Genomic DNA, 16,370 nt, shown 5'->3' with positions numbered 1-16,370 from the left:
CTCCATTTCTTCCTTGCTGCTTCCTTTTCCACCATCCAGATCTGGGCTTCATCACTCCTGGCTTGAAACACAACTGGAGAGCTGGACTTCCAGATGCCACCTTTTCCTCACACCGGTCCATCCTGCAATCTCCCTCTAGACTAAACTTCCTTAAACATTGCTTCATTATGTCATTTCCCCACTCAAAAATCTTTGTGATTCGCCTTCCTTCTGCATTCAATGGAAACTATTCAGACAGGATTTCAAAGCACTCCTGCATCTGAACTCACCTTTTCCAGTCAAAACAGGTGTTTCAAAATAAAAATGGCCAACAAACACATGAAAGAATGTTCAAAGAAGTGCAAATTAAAACAATAACCATTTTCATCATTCAAATCAGCAAAGTTTTGCATGTGGTATCTTATACTACAAAACTGCTCACATACTATTCAGATCGGGCAGGAGAGTGTCAAAATAAGCCTGCCTTTGCTGATAGAACCATTAATTGGTATATAGTTTATACCACTTGAATATGTGAGTCAAGGGACATAAAGACATAAGTCTATTTCTAGGTCCTATCATTAGAATATAATCTGAGATCAAGAAGAATCTTCATGTTTAAAGATGTTAATTGCACTGTTACTTGTAGTTAAGAGCAATTAGAATGACAGCCTAGTACTAGTCAGTATGGTATATGTGCATAACAAATAATTATATTAAAAAGTGTATACATGGAGAAATACATTATGATATTAAAGGGGGGTCAATATTTAAAGTTATATGATCATTAGGAGAAATTTTATGACACTTGAAGAATTTGTTTTCATTTTCTCCTAGCACATCATCTCAGCCCTTTTTCTTTTTTTCAAATTTCCAGAATCCTCTCCTTTCCTGATTTAAATAAAGAGCACCTGTTACTTACTGGTAACTATACTTACTGGTTACTTACTGAGAAACTTTACTGGCAAATTGTTCAGCCTGCCTGTCCCTTTATACACTGCTAATTTTACTATTAAAGTGAATGAGCTATCCCTATTCCTACCCACAGCAGACTTGACCTGTGACTTTTATTCTATTTCGTATCTTTGGGAATTCTACTCCCTACATCATTCTGTTCCTTTCTTTCTCTCTCTCTCTCTCTCTCCTTCCTTCCCTCCTTTCTTCCCTCCTTCCCTCCCTCCTTTCCTTCCTTCCTTCCTTCCTTCCCCTCTCTTACCTGTTATCCCCATCCATGACCTCCCTGTATTATTCCTATTAGCACAAAATCATGCTGTAAAATTTCATTAAAAAAAAATTTCATTGCTAAACCCTATGCTATTCCGCTAACTCCTTAAAAGTAACCTCCTCAACAGCTTTACTTTGTCACCTGTTCCCTCTTGAACTGGCATTTATCATCATGCATGTGCTCCCACTCTCCATAGAACTGGCTCACTGTCAAATCCAGGGGTGAAATGTTTCCCTTGGTCTTAGCTTCCTGCAGTATGGAGCTAACTATTCTGTCCTTTGTGAACTCTTCCCTTAGGTTCTAGGAACAACACTGACTGGTTTTCTTGCCGCCTCATGGGTTGTTCTCATTCTCTATTGCTGCTTCCTCTTCCTCTAAGATTCAGTGTTCAGCCTCCAGACCCTCTCTTCTCTGTCTCGACTCCCTTCCCGTGAGGTTGTTTTCCTTTTCACAGATTTGTGTGCCTTCAGTACATTCTTTCCATGTAGCTATCTCAACTCCTGCTCCCCGGTGAACCCTTCCTTCAGTACCTGACAGCTACGACACACTCAACCTGTGCAAAACAGAACAGAACTCTGGATTTTTTCCCCTCAACTTGTTCCCTACAGGAAAACCACTATTCTCCCAGTTGTTCAACCATGACCTTTGAAGTCAAACTTCTATTGCTATTTTTCATGCTAATCCATACGCCAGCCATCAAAACGTCTCGAAACCACCAATTGTTATCACTTGCAGTGTAGTGGTTTCAGCCTGGGGCCACAATACCTCTCACTGGCCAGCTTCAGTAGCTCACTGGCTGCCCTCTCTGTCCATCCTTGTCCTGATACTCCTGTGCAATCACTGTGGCTTTCTCCTGTGCTTGCAGAAGAAAGCTAAGTCCTCACCAGTGCACCCATCCCTTCTGCTCACTTACTGTACTCAAGCCACTTTGGTCTTTCCACTGTTGCTACGCAAGCTCATTCCTGCCCCAGGCACTTCATTGCTTCTGCTTAAAAGCCAAACTCTCTAAAATAGCTTCCCCACATGCCTTAATCCACAGTCCCCTTAACCTGTTCTATTTTCCTTGAAGACTTTACCACTACTTGAACTTGCATTATTAACTTATTATAATTCTCCAAAACTAGAATTTAAGCCCTTTGAAAAAAGCATTTATTTGCCAAGGGAATTATTGTGTACCCCGCATCCAAAATTAACTATATTAAAAGGACCTTAAAAAGATTAAAGAAAAAAATACATGGGAGATTAAGATGTTTGATTAGATGTTTGATTGGTTTCTTACATTTGCTTTATGCTTTCAAATATTTTTTATATTTTCTATACTGCTTATAGCTGCTATATTCAGGGAAACACAGACTATTTAAACTGACAAAATATACTCCGTAGCCTGGTCAGATCCGTTCTATCACTTTTCCCTAAACAATGCATCTTCCTTTCAGCTTCATGCCTTTCCTCACCCTTTCCTATCTCCCTTCACCTGGCCCATCTCCTCCCTGTCTGAGTATTCCTGTCCTTAGGTATCTCACTCCCAGACCTGCTTTGAACTTTATTAGGTATGCCATGCTACACTGAGTCATTCGTTCTCATGTACTCAACATTTTCTGATTGCATGTGTGCATGTGCATGCGTGCGTGTGTGTGTGAGAGAGAGAGAGAATGTATTTATGTGTCTGGTATGAGTTATTTTTTCCTTCCTGTCTGTCTGAAAAGTTTCTAACAGACTTACAGCAGAGCAAATGTATCCTGCGTCACTTAGGGACATTTTGGTCAATGAGGACTGTATGTAAGACTGAAGTCCCCATGGACTATGCTTTGGCCTAGGAGTGTAGCAGGCTATACCACCCAGGTCTGTGTGATTACACCCTGACAATTGTGTAGTGATGACATCATCTAATGACATGTCTCTCCGAGTGTTAATCTGACGCTAAGCTGTGTGTGTTTGGGGTCCAGAATTCGTGTGCCCTTTCTAGTAACATCTAAGCTTATATTTACTGAGCACTGACTATCACCAGGCACTTAACCACTCATTTCCCCAGTCTTCAATTAGAAACTAGCTACTTTCATTTTCATCTTATGATTGAAACTTAGAAAGATTAATGTGACTAAATTCAAAGTGGCGATGCTTACTTAAGATATAACCCGAGCTCTTTACCACTACTACAAGCGGAACACAATTTCCTCAGGCTCGCAGGCTGAAAATGTGCTCCCAGTCAAACTGCATGCTCCTGGCCAAGTCGCTGACCCTCACCAAATGTCAGTCTCCACAAGCGTAACACGGAGGCACTGATGCCTTGCAGGGTGGTTGCAAATTCAAGCTATGGATGGGGCCTCGCGCAGTGCCTGGCACATAGCGGGCATTGAATCACTGGTAGCTGTTATTATTAGATAAGCGACCTCCTTAAAGTTGGAAGTGGCGGCCTCATCTTGTTTCTTTCTACACAGTGCGTGGCCTCCACAGCTGGGTTCACAGCTCCGCTGCTGTGGCTGCAAAGGTGCCATTAGAAAGCTTCTGGGAGAGAAAACAAACAAGCAGCCTGGCCCAAGTTACTAGAGCTCGGATTTCCTTGTCTGAATGCATAATCATAGGAAAAGGGTTGTGTTACAGAAGTAGCTGTTTTTGTTTGTCACCCAGGTTCACTAATCCAAACATCTCTCACTCCTCAGGAATTATTTTAGGACCAGGAAGCAGCACGCTGTTTATTGAAAGGGTCACAGAAGAGGATGAGGGCATCTATCACTGCAAAGCCACCAACCAGAAGGGGTCCGTGGAGAGTTCGGCGTACCTCACCGTTCAAGGTAAACAGCTGCTCAGAAAGCAACGAGAAACTGCTCAGACATCTATTTCCCTGTTTGTTTGACCTTCCACCTCCCAGTCTCCTGCTGGCGCTCCAGGCTGTTCCTTTCTCTGACCTCTTTCTCCCCTGCCCCGTCCCTCTGGGAAGGGACTGTTTGGTTCCACCTGGCCAGGCAGAAGGTGAAGATGCTGGCTGGCCGCCCTTGAGGGCCTCCCACTCCCCAGTTTCCCGGGGGAAGTAGCTCCCGGAAGACAGGACAGCCAGTGCTGCCGGTGATGACATGGGCCCTCGGAGAATGTCCGCAGTGGCCACACCTGTGGCCAGGAATTCCAAGAAGGCAGAAGACACATGTGGATGGGAGGAAAACCCACACGTGGGAAATGGGTCATCCTCTCCCTTCCTAATTCCCACGAGTAGACAAATGCTGCTATTGCAAATGTTTTCCTGAGTTGGTTTTTAACACGAAGTAGGCTGTAGAATATCATCAGAGAGAAGCAACACATAATAAACAGACCACATTTAAGAAAAATATTCCCAGTGCTTCTTTTTTTATCGGCCTCAGATAGTTTGGTGAGCAGCAAAACACAAAGAGGCCTGATCCTACCCCTGGCTATGGCCATGTGGCTTCCATTTAGAAAATAGTTTCAATCTCAATTTCAATTCTCCAGTGCCAAGAATTATCCAAAACATAACATTTACAGCATTGTAAAATATCAAATTGGCACCTCTTAGATGTAAATATCTGTGGGACATTGGGGTTTGACATGAAAAGATGGAATGCATTCAGTAGTCTATTTCCAAACACTCACCCGTAGACTTCAGAGTCTGTATTCCTGGGGGAGGACCTCGCAAGAAAGCAATATGCACAAGATAGCATTCTCCTGCCCTGGAAAATTATATTACTTACAGACTGTAACTGAGAATTCAGATTCCTTTAAAAAAGAACATCATCTCCACTCTTTTACAAAGAGATGATTTTAGAGTCTCCTGAAAAATCTGAAACCACTCTACCACAAATTTAGACTTTCAGCAAAAGTGGAGGGTAGCATTCCCCAAATGTTTTTAGCGATGATCCTATTTGTCTCCCAAATAATTCTTGTTTTCCACTATACTTTCAACTCTTGTGCTTATGTGTGGAGAAAACAATGTGTTAAGCATGTACCTTTCTTTAACAGCTCCTTCCTCAAAGGGCTGTTAGTCTAGCTTTTTAAGGAAGACTCCAGTTGTGACCCCAGGGTATGACTGCAGGTCAGGGAGGGTCCTAGGTCTAAGAGAGAGGCAGCAGCAACGAGCAAAGAAACTCTCTCATCCTCCGCTCAGAGGTATTTTCCCCCTATAATCGCATGACAACCCTGTAAGAAATGTCGAGCAGTTATTATGAAAACCCAGAGAACTAACCTAAGTCCTCTAGCCAGAAAGTGGCACATATGCGGTGAAGATAGGCCTCTACCTCAGGGTTTCCACCCACTCTAGGCCACCTTTTCCTGCAACATGTTCCTTCCCTAAGGATCAGGAGTGGTCAGGCATCCAAAGGCTAAGGAGAAATGCTTCTTTGATATTGATACAAGTTTGTAGGTCTCCCCAAAGGCTTCCTTTCCTGCCCCCCCTTCTTACTCCCTTTCTTGCCAGGCTCATTTAGGTTTCCCAAAAGCCACAGTGCTTTGTAGCATCTGGCAGTCTCTTCTGCCACCAGGCCTGACCCCACCCTTCCGTTTGCCAAGTCCGCTCTCCAGGAGGTCTGCCAAATCCTTCTGTTCTCCACACTGGAGCAGTGGGGTAGAGGAGACACCCATATTGGACGAGAGCCATGCATCTAGGCATGGGTGAACTCAGCACACTCACAGGGTGTGGACCTTCTCGCGATGTTAATACAGCCTGGAAAGTCTTGCCCAGGTTCCCTCTCTATATCTGCCAAATCCACCTATCCCCCAAGACCAGTTTAGATACATCTGCTCTGTGATGTCCCGCACAATGACCAGTTAAATCACATGCTCATTCTACTCTTTGCTCCCCACACCATGGTTCTTGGGATTTTTTTGGTCAGTATTTTATTAATTTCTTAGTATTTAGACACAGGTATGCTCCCCTCTCCTACTGAACTGTAAATGTTTTGAGGCAGGGACTATATCTGAAATATCTCTGTACCACATACTGATGGCCAGTGCTTAGCAGGGGACTAATATTTGTGGTAAGGCTGATGCTTGGGTCCATATCTTTGGAAACTGCAGAGGGTACCCAGCCTCCCCCCATTCTTCTCATTCTTGAAGTGCCTACAGAACTTGTCTGCAAGTTCTTAGCAGAGAGATCAAGCCACTAGACTTTCAGTTATCCTGTTATTTGGTTTCTTCTCCATCTGCTTCTAAATTTCTTACAATGAGTCATTTTCCTACCAATGTTTTCTGAAAAGTTATGTCAAGAATACTGCTGTATGGAGGCCTCCCTGATGGCCTAGGGGTTACGTTTCAGGGCTGAAACTATGAAGGTATTTGATTCCAGGCCAGGGAGCTGACCCAGATGGCACAGCAGACCTCTCCTGTCTCATCGACTGCTCCGTCAGCAGTGCATTTCAGTAGATCTGCCTGTTCAGCTCCCCACTCTGACTCTAGTGAATTCTGTCACCCCCTATACCTCTGGCCTACACCCCAGTTCTACACAAAAATAAATATAATCTTCCCCCCCAAAAAAAGAATATTGCTATCACTAGTGATTTCTTAATGTTTCTGTCAGCCTATATTTTTTGCCCTTGAAGGATGGAAAGATAATGTTCATTTAATTACCCATAACAGCCACAATCGCCGATGCTTTGACCTCTGTCATCTCTCAGCCCTCTACAGACTTACCCTTTTCTTCCCTCACCCTGTTCTGATCCACTCCCAAGTCCAGTATGATTTTATTTAGTTTTTGGTTTGTGATTTCTTTTTTTTAAATCAAACTTTGATGTTTACAATTTAGAGCAATTTGGGGAGTACAGCTTCACACCTGGACATGTGCACATATTTAGAGTGATCTCCTAAATAATCATGACATGTTACTTCCTGCTTCAAATCCTGCAATGGCTTCTGGTTATACAAAGTCCTCCCTAGGCTCCTCCCCAACTTACATCTTACCCTTCCCCCACACCTCCTGCTGTGCTAAACTTCCTGTGACTCCCAGAACACAATGGGTCCTTCCTAGCCTTCTGCCTTTATGCACCACTTTCCTTAAGTCTGCACAGCCTTCTCCCCAACTTGTTCCCTCTCTGGACAATCCCACTCATTCTTTAAAATTCACTTCACCCTTGTGTCACTTTCTCTATATTCAACCCTCTCTCACCATCATTGTGCCCATCACATTTGACTCGCACCTTTAATGTAAAGCTCTCGTTGTTTATTATGCACTTTTCTATCCCAGGGCACTAGATAAAAATTTGTTGGGTTAACATATCTAGAAAGTTATCATTGAAGGCCTGGAAAAAAAAGAATATCAATATATTGTGTTTAGGCCAATAGAGAAAATCAAGTCAATTCATCATTAACTCAACAAGCGATTACTTTCCTGGGACTACACAGGACATGGAAGCATGTCCTGATCTTGAAGCTCAGAAAGTTTTGAAAACCTACTTGGAAGAAGATTAAGGAACACATGAAACAGTTTGAACCAGTTCATTTAGCTCCTCCTAAGGGTAAAATAAAAACAGTAGCTTGTATAACTCAGACTATATAATGTGGCTAGTAAGGGCTAAGGGAGTTAAAGAGGCAGAAAAGGACAAGGAGAGTGACTTGGCCTTTGTAGGATGTTGGATTGGCAAGGATGTTGGAAAGGAGGAAAGAAGAGTCATGAGGCAGCTCTGGGCTTCTACCTTAATATCTTTCTGGCAATAACAAAGCCTGAATATTTCCTATTGGCTGGTCCATTAAATTTTCTGAGCAATTGGTACTTCTGACTCATGACCTCTTTTCCCTCATGTGGCATTAATTTTCTATATCAATTAGAGAAGCAATGTGATTTGCAAGGTGGCTGCAGACACTTGATAGACATAACTCCTTCTCTTTACCCACTATTGCCTCTGATTGCAATCCTTTTTTGAGTTTTGTGTCTGCTTTGTATAGTTTTTCTGCCTCATCCATGGCTGTATTTTTTTTTCCCATTTTCAGAGATGACTGTATCCAACCTCTCTGCTTAAAATCAGATTACCTGACCAGTAATCATCAAGCCACACCTAAAATAAGGGAAGCACACATTCGTGAGAGAAGCATTAAGTAAATGATTCATGTCCCAAATAAAGTAAAGGCAAGGAAATGAGAATATATAGCCTATAAATGAGACCATTTGGGTGGTAGGTTTGTTTACTTTAAATACGTAAAGAGCTTTCAGATCAAGGAGACATTTAACTCTGACCAAGAGGGGGATGAAGTTTTAAGAAGACAAACCTTAGTTCCATGGAAAGATATAATTTTGAATGGCAAGGCCTTTTGAGTGTCAAATGTTGATAGGCTGATCTTGTGAGTTAGATACAGTATCTTGAACAGAAGCACTTAGGCCTCATTGAATGAATATTTGATCCTTGGATGCTATTCAGAACAGCTGAATGCAATACCTACTCAATAATTTTATCATTGAAACTGAATTCTTGCTCTAAGGTCATTATGATTTCACTCTAGTGGCGGTGGCTGGATTTCCTAACATCTGCTCATACACCCTCCTACTTACCTGTCTTGTCAAGTTGAGTTAAGAACTAAAACCAGGCAAATGAGTTGTGTCTGTGACTATGTTTAACAGATTTAAAGAGGCTCATGAATGAGCCAGGAAGGAAACTGTCTGCTCTTTTTATTTCCTTTAAAAAAGGATTCTTATACTCAAAGATAAAACAATGTGTTATTTTTGTATCCAAAAAGGATGAGTGGACTGTGGAGTCAAGTAGCTTCTTTAAATAATCACAGGTCTTGTTTGGTTTGGACTGAGCACATGAGCACATGGGCAACCAGGGGCTCTCTGAGGGGAAGTGCTAATATTAAAAACAACAACAAAACTGTTACTAACCAAAATAATTTCTGAAATTAACAGCACTCTGTGAAACTCAATGGGTCTGTTACAATGGAAGTAGAACACATTCCACCAGGGACTTCCACCATACTTTATAATTACCATTGCAAAGAATAGCCACTATGTATACACATGCCTAGCAGATTTAGGCCTTGCTGTAAAAAAAAAAAAATGCTGTTTCAAAAAACACTGACAAGTACACAGGAAAAAACAACTTGAAGAATAACTAGCAATTTGAACATTTTGGGGGAGGTGGTCTGATGGCTACAAAACTTACAAAAGCGCAGAGGACTGCCTGGGGTCCTGCAATTCAGGTACTTTCAGGGCACTTAAGGTATGATATGTACATTTTATACCACAATAACAGCACAATAGAACTTCATTCAGGAAATGGCTCATACAGCAGGAAATATACAGTGTGTTCTTTAATGAAAGTCCAAGAGTAAAGGATAAGAGAAAAGCCCAAGACAAAGCAGTCTTGGAGGTCCAGCTACTCCTTTGTGTTTCCCTGGACCAGCTTTCTGTTTTCATTCCTCCTTTTGACCCTCCTCTGATCACTGACTGTCCCTCATTTCAGTTTCTCTTCCTGAACCCTGCCCCCCAATTCACTCCTATGGCTCTCTTGGCACTAGGTAGGATGTGATAAACTAATTCACATGAAGATGTTGGTGATTGATGCTACTTCTCCCAGCAGCGTTGGCAATTCAGAAGGGCTCCCCAAGGAGAGCAAAGGGCCAAGACAGAGGGATGGACTCCTGCTTGCTTCACACAGGAGGGCTGGGGGACAGGAAATGCGTGCCTTTGTACTTCAAGTTTAAACAATGACATAAAGCTATGCTTGATCAAGAATTCAAAAAATGATGGTGGAATTTAGTTTGGATGCTTTGACATCTTTGAAGAGAGTCCTTGGGGTCAAATAACTCAAACACACAGAAAATATTGATCTTCCTACCTCCTGTGGAAACTCAGCTGGCATAAAGCTCTATAGGGACTCAAAGAAGTGGGTGTTCATTTCAGTGAATTTGATCCTAGGTTCTGTGAAGGTCTAGAACTATGCGATTGGAATATTTTTGCTTACTGAGTATGTGGTTCACTGGTAGCATGTGACATGTATTAGCCTACTTAACTCTTACAACAATCCAGTGTTTTTTTCTTAAATTTTTAAGACCGAGGCATATATATTTTTTAAATTGTCCAGGGCAACGCAGCTAAGAAGTAGCTGAGCTGAGAACTGGACCCGTATTTAGCCATTCTACCCTGCTGTGTCTCAACTCAAAGGCAGCTGAACCCAGTGATGAAGTTTCCACCTCTGATCCAGGGTTGCACTGCTCACAAAGCAGGCTCCTCTTTGGGTAAATTGCCTACCAACCTGGTGCTTCCATTTGATCATCTGCAAAATGGATGTTGATAATGGTACACCAACTTTATAGGATTTTGTAAGGATGAAATAATATCTGAAAATGGTAAAAAAAACTCAAATATATTAGCTAATGTTATTATTCGTTAATGTGATAAACTAAGTGGCATTTCAACAAAATATTCTGTGTTATAGAATATCCTCGATTTAGCCAATAGGTCACCCAAATATTATTGTAAAAACCATAAAATCCTGTTCAACCTGAAGATTTAAGTTGCTGTGGTAAAAATGTGTAAGAGAGCTGATGCCACATAAGAGCAATTTTAAATATTTTTACCTCTTGGAAATGTACTTCAAGTTGAATCTGAATGCAGTCTTTTCATGCATCACTGACCTTAAGACAGATTCCACATTGGAGTATAAAGCATTCTAAAAATCTTCATAAATAGTATGAAGGCCAATGTTAGTGTTCTAATAAGCCTTTGAGAAATCACATAATAAGGTTTGCTGGGTGACTGGCCCCTGGGTTTTGATGGAAAGAGGTAACCCATGTAATTAGCTTATGGGAGAGTCAAGTGTGTCTGATTAATACACATATAAAGATTAGAGTCCCTCTAGGCCAATGCGTGAGCTGCAAAATGAACAAAAAGCACCCCCTTCTCTTGATGCCCTAACATGCTTAAAGGAAAATAAACCCACATATACAGTCACCTCAAGTTAAAGAATGATAGAACCAGAGAACCACACTAAGGCACCTGCAGTGTCAAGCAAATTTCTCAAGAAAAGTGATCATTCATTTGTCTGCAAGAATGATGGATCAGAGTCTGATTCGTTTTTAGCAAGGAAAATTGTGATGATATGCCATATGCTTGGATAAAAAATGTATGTGACACTTGACGTTCAAAGAGGGATAAGAGGGTGGGGGGAGGAAAAAAGAAAGAGCGAGGGAGGAAGGAAGGCTTTAAAGTAATAGCTCAGTATCTGTCCTCGGCAGGGCTGGGCTGGAATCTTTGCATAGCACAGGAAGGGACTCAGGCTAGTCGTTCTGCATCAGCCTCTGAGGGTGTCCTAGCCAGCATCCTGGGTGGCCACTGTTAGGGCTGACCTTGCTGTCTCTATTCCATGTAAATAAAGTGTTCCTTCCAATTAAAATTATAATAATGGCCCTCCCTGGTGATGCAACAGTTAGGACGCAGCACTGCAAGTAAGCCGCAGCTGCTTCAGTGTGAGTTCCATCCCCAGCTCCGGAGGTAACCCACATGGTGCTTCCCTCAGCAGTGTACTCTGTCGATCTGCCTGTTCTGCTCCCTGTTTTGTCTCTGGTGAATCCTCTCACCACCCCTCACCTCTAGCCTGTACCCCAGTTCTGTATGCATGAATAAATAAATCTTAAAAAAAAAAAGATAAAAATAAGTAAATAAAATAATAATAACAATAGTTGACACTAGGTTCCCACATCCCACCTCTGAGGCAGGGCACTTTGTCATGTCCACATGTTAAGGATGTGGATGATTGGGCACAGAGTCCTTGGTCTAAGTCATGGCTACTTGGAGTCCCATGATAGTTCATGCCCTTTCTTAATGAAACTTACACTTGATCTCTGAAGTCAAGACCTTGGTGCTGGGGACCCTGGTCTTTTTTCAGGGAGTTTCCTAAATTTCTTGGGAATCACTGTCAGTGTGTTGCAAGAGCTAAGTCTCCTGGCTCTCCTGCTTGTTGTTGGCAAATGTCTGCTGCCCACACAGAGACCACGCTGAAGCCCAGCACCTCGCAGAGAGCTGCCTGACACAGATGACAGGCCAAAAACACGTGGCAGAATGCCACCGAGCCGTGCGGTTTGCAGACAAGCCCTAACCCGAGCCCAGGGCCTCCCCCTTGGGCGCCTACCCTTCCTATCCCAGAGGGAGAGTATGAAACCCAGCAGGGTGATTGACCTGGCACACTCCGCATGGCAGGCTCAGCAATTCATGATAAAAGGCACAATTACCCTAAACTCTTCTAACTGGCCACTTTCTTGTCAGTAACCAAAGTAATTCTGAACTGTGTCCTGATGCTGACCTTTCACATCTATCAGAGGGGCATGGCTCCCCTGAACCTCATGCCAACTGCTAGTTATTGTCAAGTCCTACCTGTTTCCCTTGGCTCCCCTTCTCCCCACCCCCATCTGTACAGCTGGCCTGTTTCATGGCTGAACTCATCAGCTGTCACCAGCGAGGTGAAGTTGGGTCTGGCCAGGCCAATGTGTGGATATCTGACCTCTGAGCAACCTTCACGAGCAATATAGAAAGAGATGCTGCTGATATAAATCAGTCTCCCCTACAGAAGATGGGCCTGGTGGTTAGTTTTCAAATAAAGATAGAGATTGAGTCATCCAATGAGCTAGAGAGAGAACACAGATACTGTATCTTATAAAAATTTAATTTTCAGTAAGCAACATAAAAGCATTAAATAGATCTTTCCTTTCCAGTAAGTAATCCTTTTGACGATGTTTTTTAATGAGTTGATGCTTCAAAAATGTGAGTGCGCCCAAACACGTTTGGGCCCACTGAAAGGAATTTTGCCTTACTAAGGGCTGTGGAATTACTTTGGGGGGTCAACTTCCTGCCCCATGGAATGCAGTGGGAAAGTTCCCACAATAGGAAGGGGCCTCTCCCTGGGCTCCTGTGCATAGAGACCTCTGCAAGAATTGGGGCAGACTGTGCCCTGTCTCAAGGTGCCATCAGCATCTCCAAACAGAGACCACTGTGTCCTGAAGAGGTCTCAATCAGGTTCCACAAAATTTATTTGTAGCAGAAGCAAAAGGGTGTATGTGTGTATTTGTGTGTGTGGGGGGGGTGAGTGTGTGTAGCAAGTCAGCATTAGACTTCACACTGTGAAGATAGAAATCCAAACTCTTATCAATTGGCACTTATAATATTCCACCAAGATGTGCCTGAGAGGAAAGGTTATCATACTCTAACTTTCTTCAAGGAATCTGCTCTCAATCCATCCCATGACGTTCATAGAAACTTAACTACAAGCTGACAAAGCAGCAAAGGAAGCCAAGTTCATTCACTCACTCAAGAAATACTTACAGGATGCTTACTATGTGCCAGGTACTTTTGTAAATACCAGAGAGGTGGCAGAGAACAAAGGAACCACAGTCATAGTCTGCTGCTTCACCAGCAGTACTTGAACATACTCACCTGTTCAGATTTGAATGTCAGGCTATGAGCACCAGACCATGCTTACCACCATTTACCACCACCTAGAACAGAATCTGAGTGCTCCATATGCTTATTGGATTAATACCCAAAAGTAGGAATTGGAGTACATAAGCCAAAGCATCATTTATCCACTAATTCACCCAACCTGATGAGTGGGAGATAAAGATGAATAAGATGTAGTCTGAGTGCCCACCCACATTCTGATAAAGAAACAACAATGGTTAAAGCACAGAGGTACTACAGAAGGGTAGTTTAAGAAAATACAAGTATTTTGACGTGGACCACAGGACATTAATTCATTAGGTAGACTAGGTTGGGGATAAAGGACCTAAGGATCTGGGTTTTTATCTTGGCAATGAAAGAGGTGGGATGGAGGAATGATGGAATTTAAGAGCAAGAGTAATAAGATCCAGCTTGTGACTTTGCATGATCACATGGGCTACAGAACAGAGGAGAACACGCAGAGTCAAGATTGTTTAGAAAGCTGTCCTTTAGGCGAGATGTGATGGAGCCTTGATTTAGTCAGGGGTAGTGGGTTACCAGAAGAGGAGATAGTTTTATGAGCCATAGAAGCAGAATGGACAAGACTTTGTTATGGATTGGATGGTAAAAATGTCAGTTTCCCATGTAAACTCAAAGTTACTCCATGGCTTAAAGGAAGGGATTAATAGTATATACTGATGGCTGAACACATGAAAGTGAAAGCTTCCAGCTTGTGAGTGTGCCACTATTCAGGGAACAGCACCTTCATCAGCTCCAGTCACTGCAACATTTAGTTTGAAGCCATCACAAAGAAGCCCAGAATACTGCATCTTTCTATCCTGTATCTTGCAGATGCTGTAATCAATGTCCCATCTTTTCCCAGTTCTGGGTCTTTACTCATACTTACCCCTCTGCCTATAATGTCCTCAGCCCCCCTTCTCTGTATGCTAAGTTGCATTTCAAATGTCCCCTTTTCCAAAAACTATTACATTTTTTCAACTTCTGAAACTCTTTTAGTGTGATATCTTTGTATTCGCTTAAGTCCTTTGGTTAGGTTGCAAATAAGCTCTTGGAAAGTGACAAGTTTTCCTTATTTATCTTCTGACCTCTATCACTGGACCCTTCTGTATTAGGACCCAATACATCATCCTTAAATTGAAACCAGTGAAGTATTTGTCTATGAATGAGATATTATTGCCACCTACTTCATAGGCTGTGTGTGAGGGTTTGGCACATAGTAAGTACTTGCTCAATAAGTAATATCATTTTTTTATCATTCACATCTTCATTTCTAAAAAGAGTAAGTTTCACTTTTCTTTGTCTAGCTTAATGCCAAGCTCCTGCCTTCTCTTAATAAAGTTAAAGGATAGAAGCAATTTCTTTTCATAATTTCTGGAAAATTGTCGCCTGAAATCAAAAAGTAGGGAACAGCTGTTTTGGTCTGCTGGGGCCTTCCTAGACAAACCCCAAAGATGTTCCTCTCTGGAGGCTTCACTTGAATACCTGGATCTTTTCTTTTTGGTAGTGGAGAACAGTGCTCAGTGCTCAGCTTTTGGTTTCTGATTCTGGGAAATGAGATGATTGGCAAGAATCCAGATCTAGCACTTATTTCTGATTTCAGCCCAGAAGGCTGACAGCTGAGAGATCAGAAATGGAACCCTGGATTGAGGGGTGTGGCCATACTTTTCCAAAAGAAGGGAACAGGCATTGGTGAAAATCCTTGAGCTTCATTTTTATTTTTCACATCGACTTTGAAGAGCTTTATGAGTCCTGAAGGAGCTCTTTTATGCATTTTTTCTTATTCTTTTTCTTTAGAATTTCCTCTAAAGCCCATTAGGAAGATTTAACATATTCCAGATTTAGTATTTTAATGTGCTTTTGTTCCTGCCTTAATTTTTCTCCGTTTTTTAATTTGTCCTCTGATTTTTAATTAGCTATATCTGTGATTACAAAGCTTGACAACCCAATAGCAAAATTTCTGTAAAGTCCTTTTAACTTATGTATGTTGAGTGCGATACTCTTGCGGGTCCTGCCTGACTCAGAAGGTAAAAGAGAATCTGTCCCAGATATTAATTCCTGCTCCAGCTCACTATGTCCACCACGATGAACCACTGAGAGACACTGGGCAATTTTTGCAAAATCACTAAGCCTCTATGTTTGAGAGTTGCTTCTTAGCACTATTTGGTGGTGTTTCTCTCTCCAGGAACTTCAGACAAATCTAACCTGGAACTGATTACTCTGACGTGTACCTGCGTGGCAGCCACCCTCTTCTGGCTCCTGCTGACTCTCTTTATCCGAAAACTGAAAAGGGTAAGAACATTTCAGATGAAGTGCTATGCTCCTTTTTGCATGGAATATTCTAGAATGACTGGTGTTTCGAGTAGGCGCTGAGCCAGCATTGCGTACCTTCCCCTCCTTTGTCTGATCCATGATCACTGAAAATGAAGCAGTGAAATGTCTTTCTGCCACAGAGTGTGAGAAAAGTTAGAACAATGAGCAGATTATTACTTTCCAAGGATGGAGGGCTATTTTTGACATAAAAACATGTAAGAATGACTTTAAATTCAGCACCGACTGTGAAAGCCTTCACTTTCTTAACCTCATGCACTGCTAAGGAACAAAAAGGAACAAAAAAAAGAAGGATCCACTTTGGACATCTCACTCATAATATTATGGAGACCCAAAGAAATCCACTGCCAAACCAGTCTCTGAGCACCACAAACCATTCAGTGCTTTAGGGTGTGAGGTTCAGGTTAGGATTCAGACATCAGTTTCCAATGATTAGACCTCAGCCCTGCTTACTTCTTT

At 42.2% G+C, this 16,370-nt stretch overlaps 1 protein-coding gene across 1 annotated transcript in view; it reads left to right on the top strand.

Moving 5' to 3' along the window:
- Positions 1-16,370, top strand: part of FLT1 (fms-related tyrosine kinase 1) — a 165,230-nt gene that overhangs the window by 111,328 nt on the left and 37,532 nt on the right. Inside the window, exons 15-16 of the mRNA XM_004680172.2 lie at positions 3,865-3,996; positions 15,766-15,872. Of these exons, the coding sequence (XP_004680229.1) occupies positions 3,865-3,996; positions 15,766-15,872 (239 nt within the window). The remainder of the gene's footprint in view (positions 1-3,864; positions 3,997-15,765; positions 15,873-16,370) is intronic.

Source organism: Condylura cristata, unplaced genomic scaffold (genome assembly GCF_000260355.1).
Source record: "Condylura cristata isolate star-nosed mole 26May11 unplaced genomic scaffold, ConCri1.0 scaffold00010, whole genome shotgun sequence".
Taxonomy (NCBI): Eukaryota; Metazoa; Chordata; class Mammalia; order Eulipotyphla; family Talpidae; genus Condylura; species Condylura cristata.
Note: the sequence above shows the minus strand (reverse complement) of the source record. Positions and strands in the feature narration are given on the sequence as shown.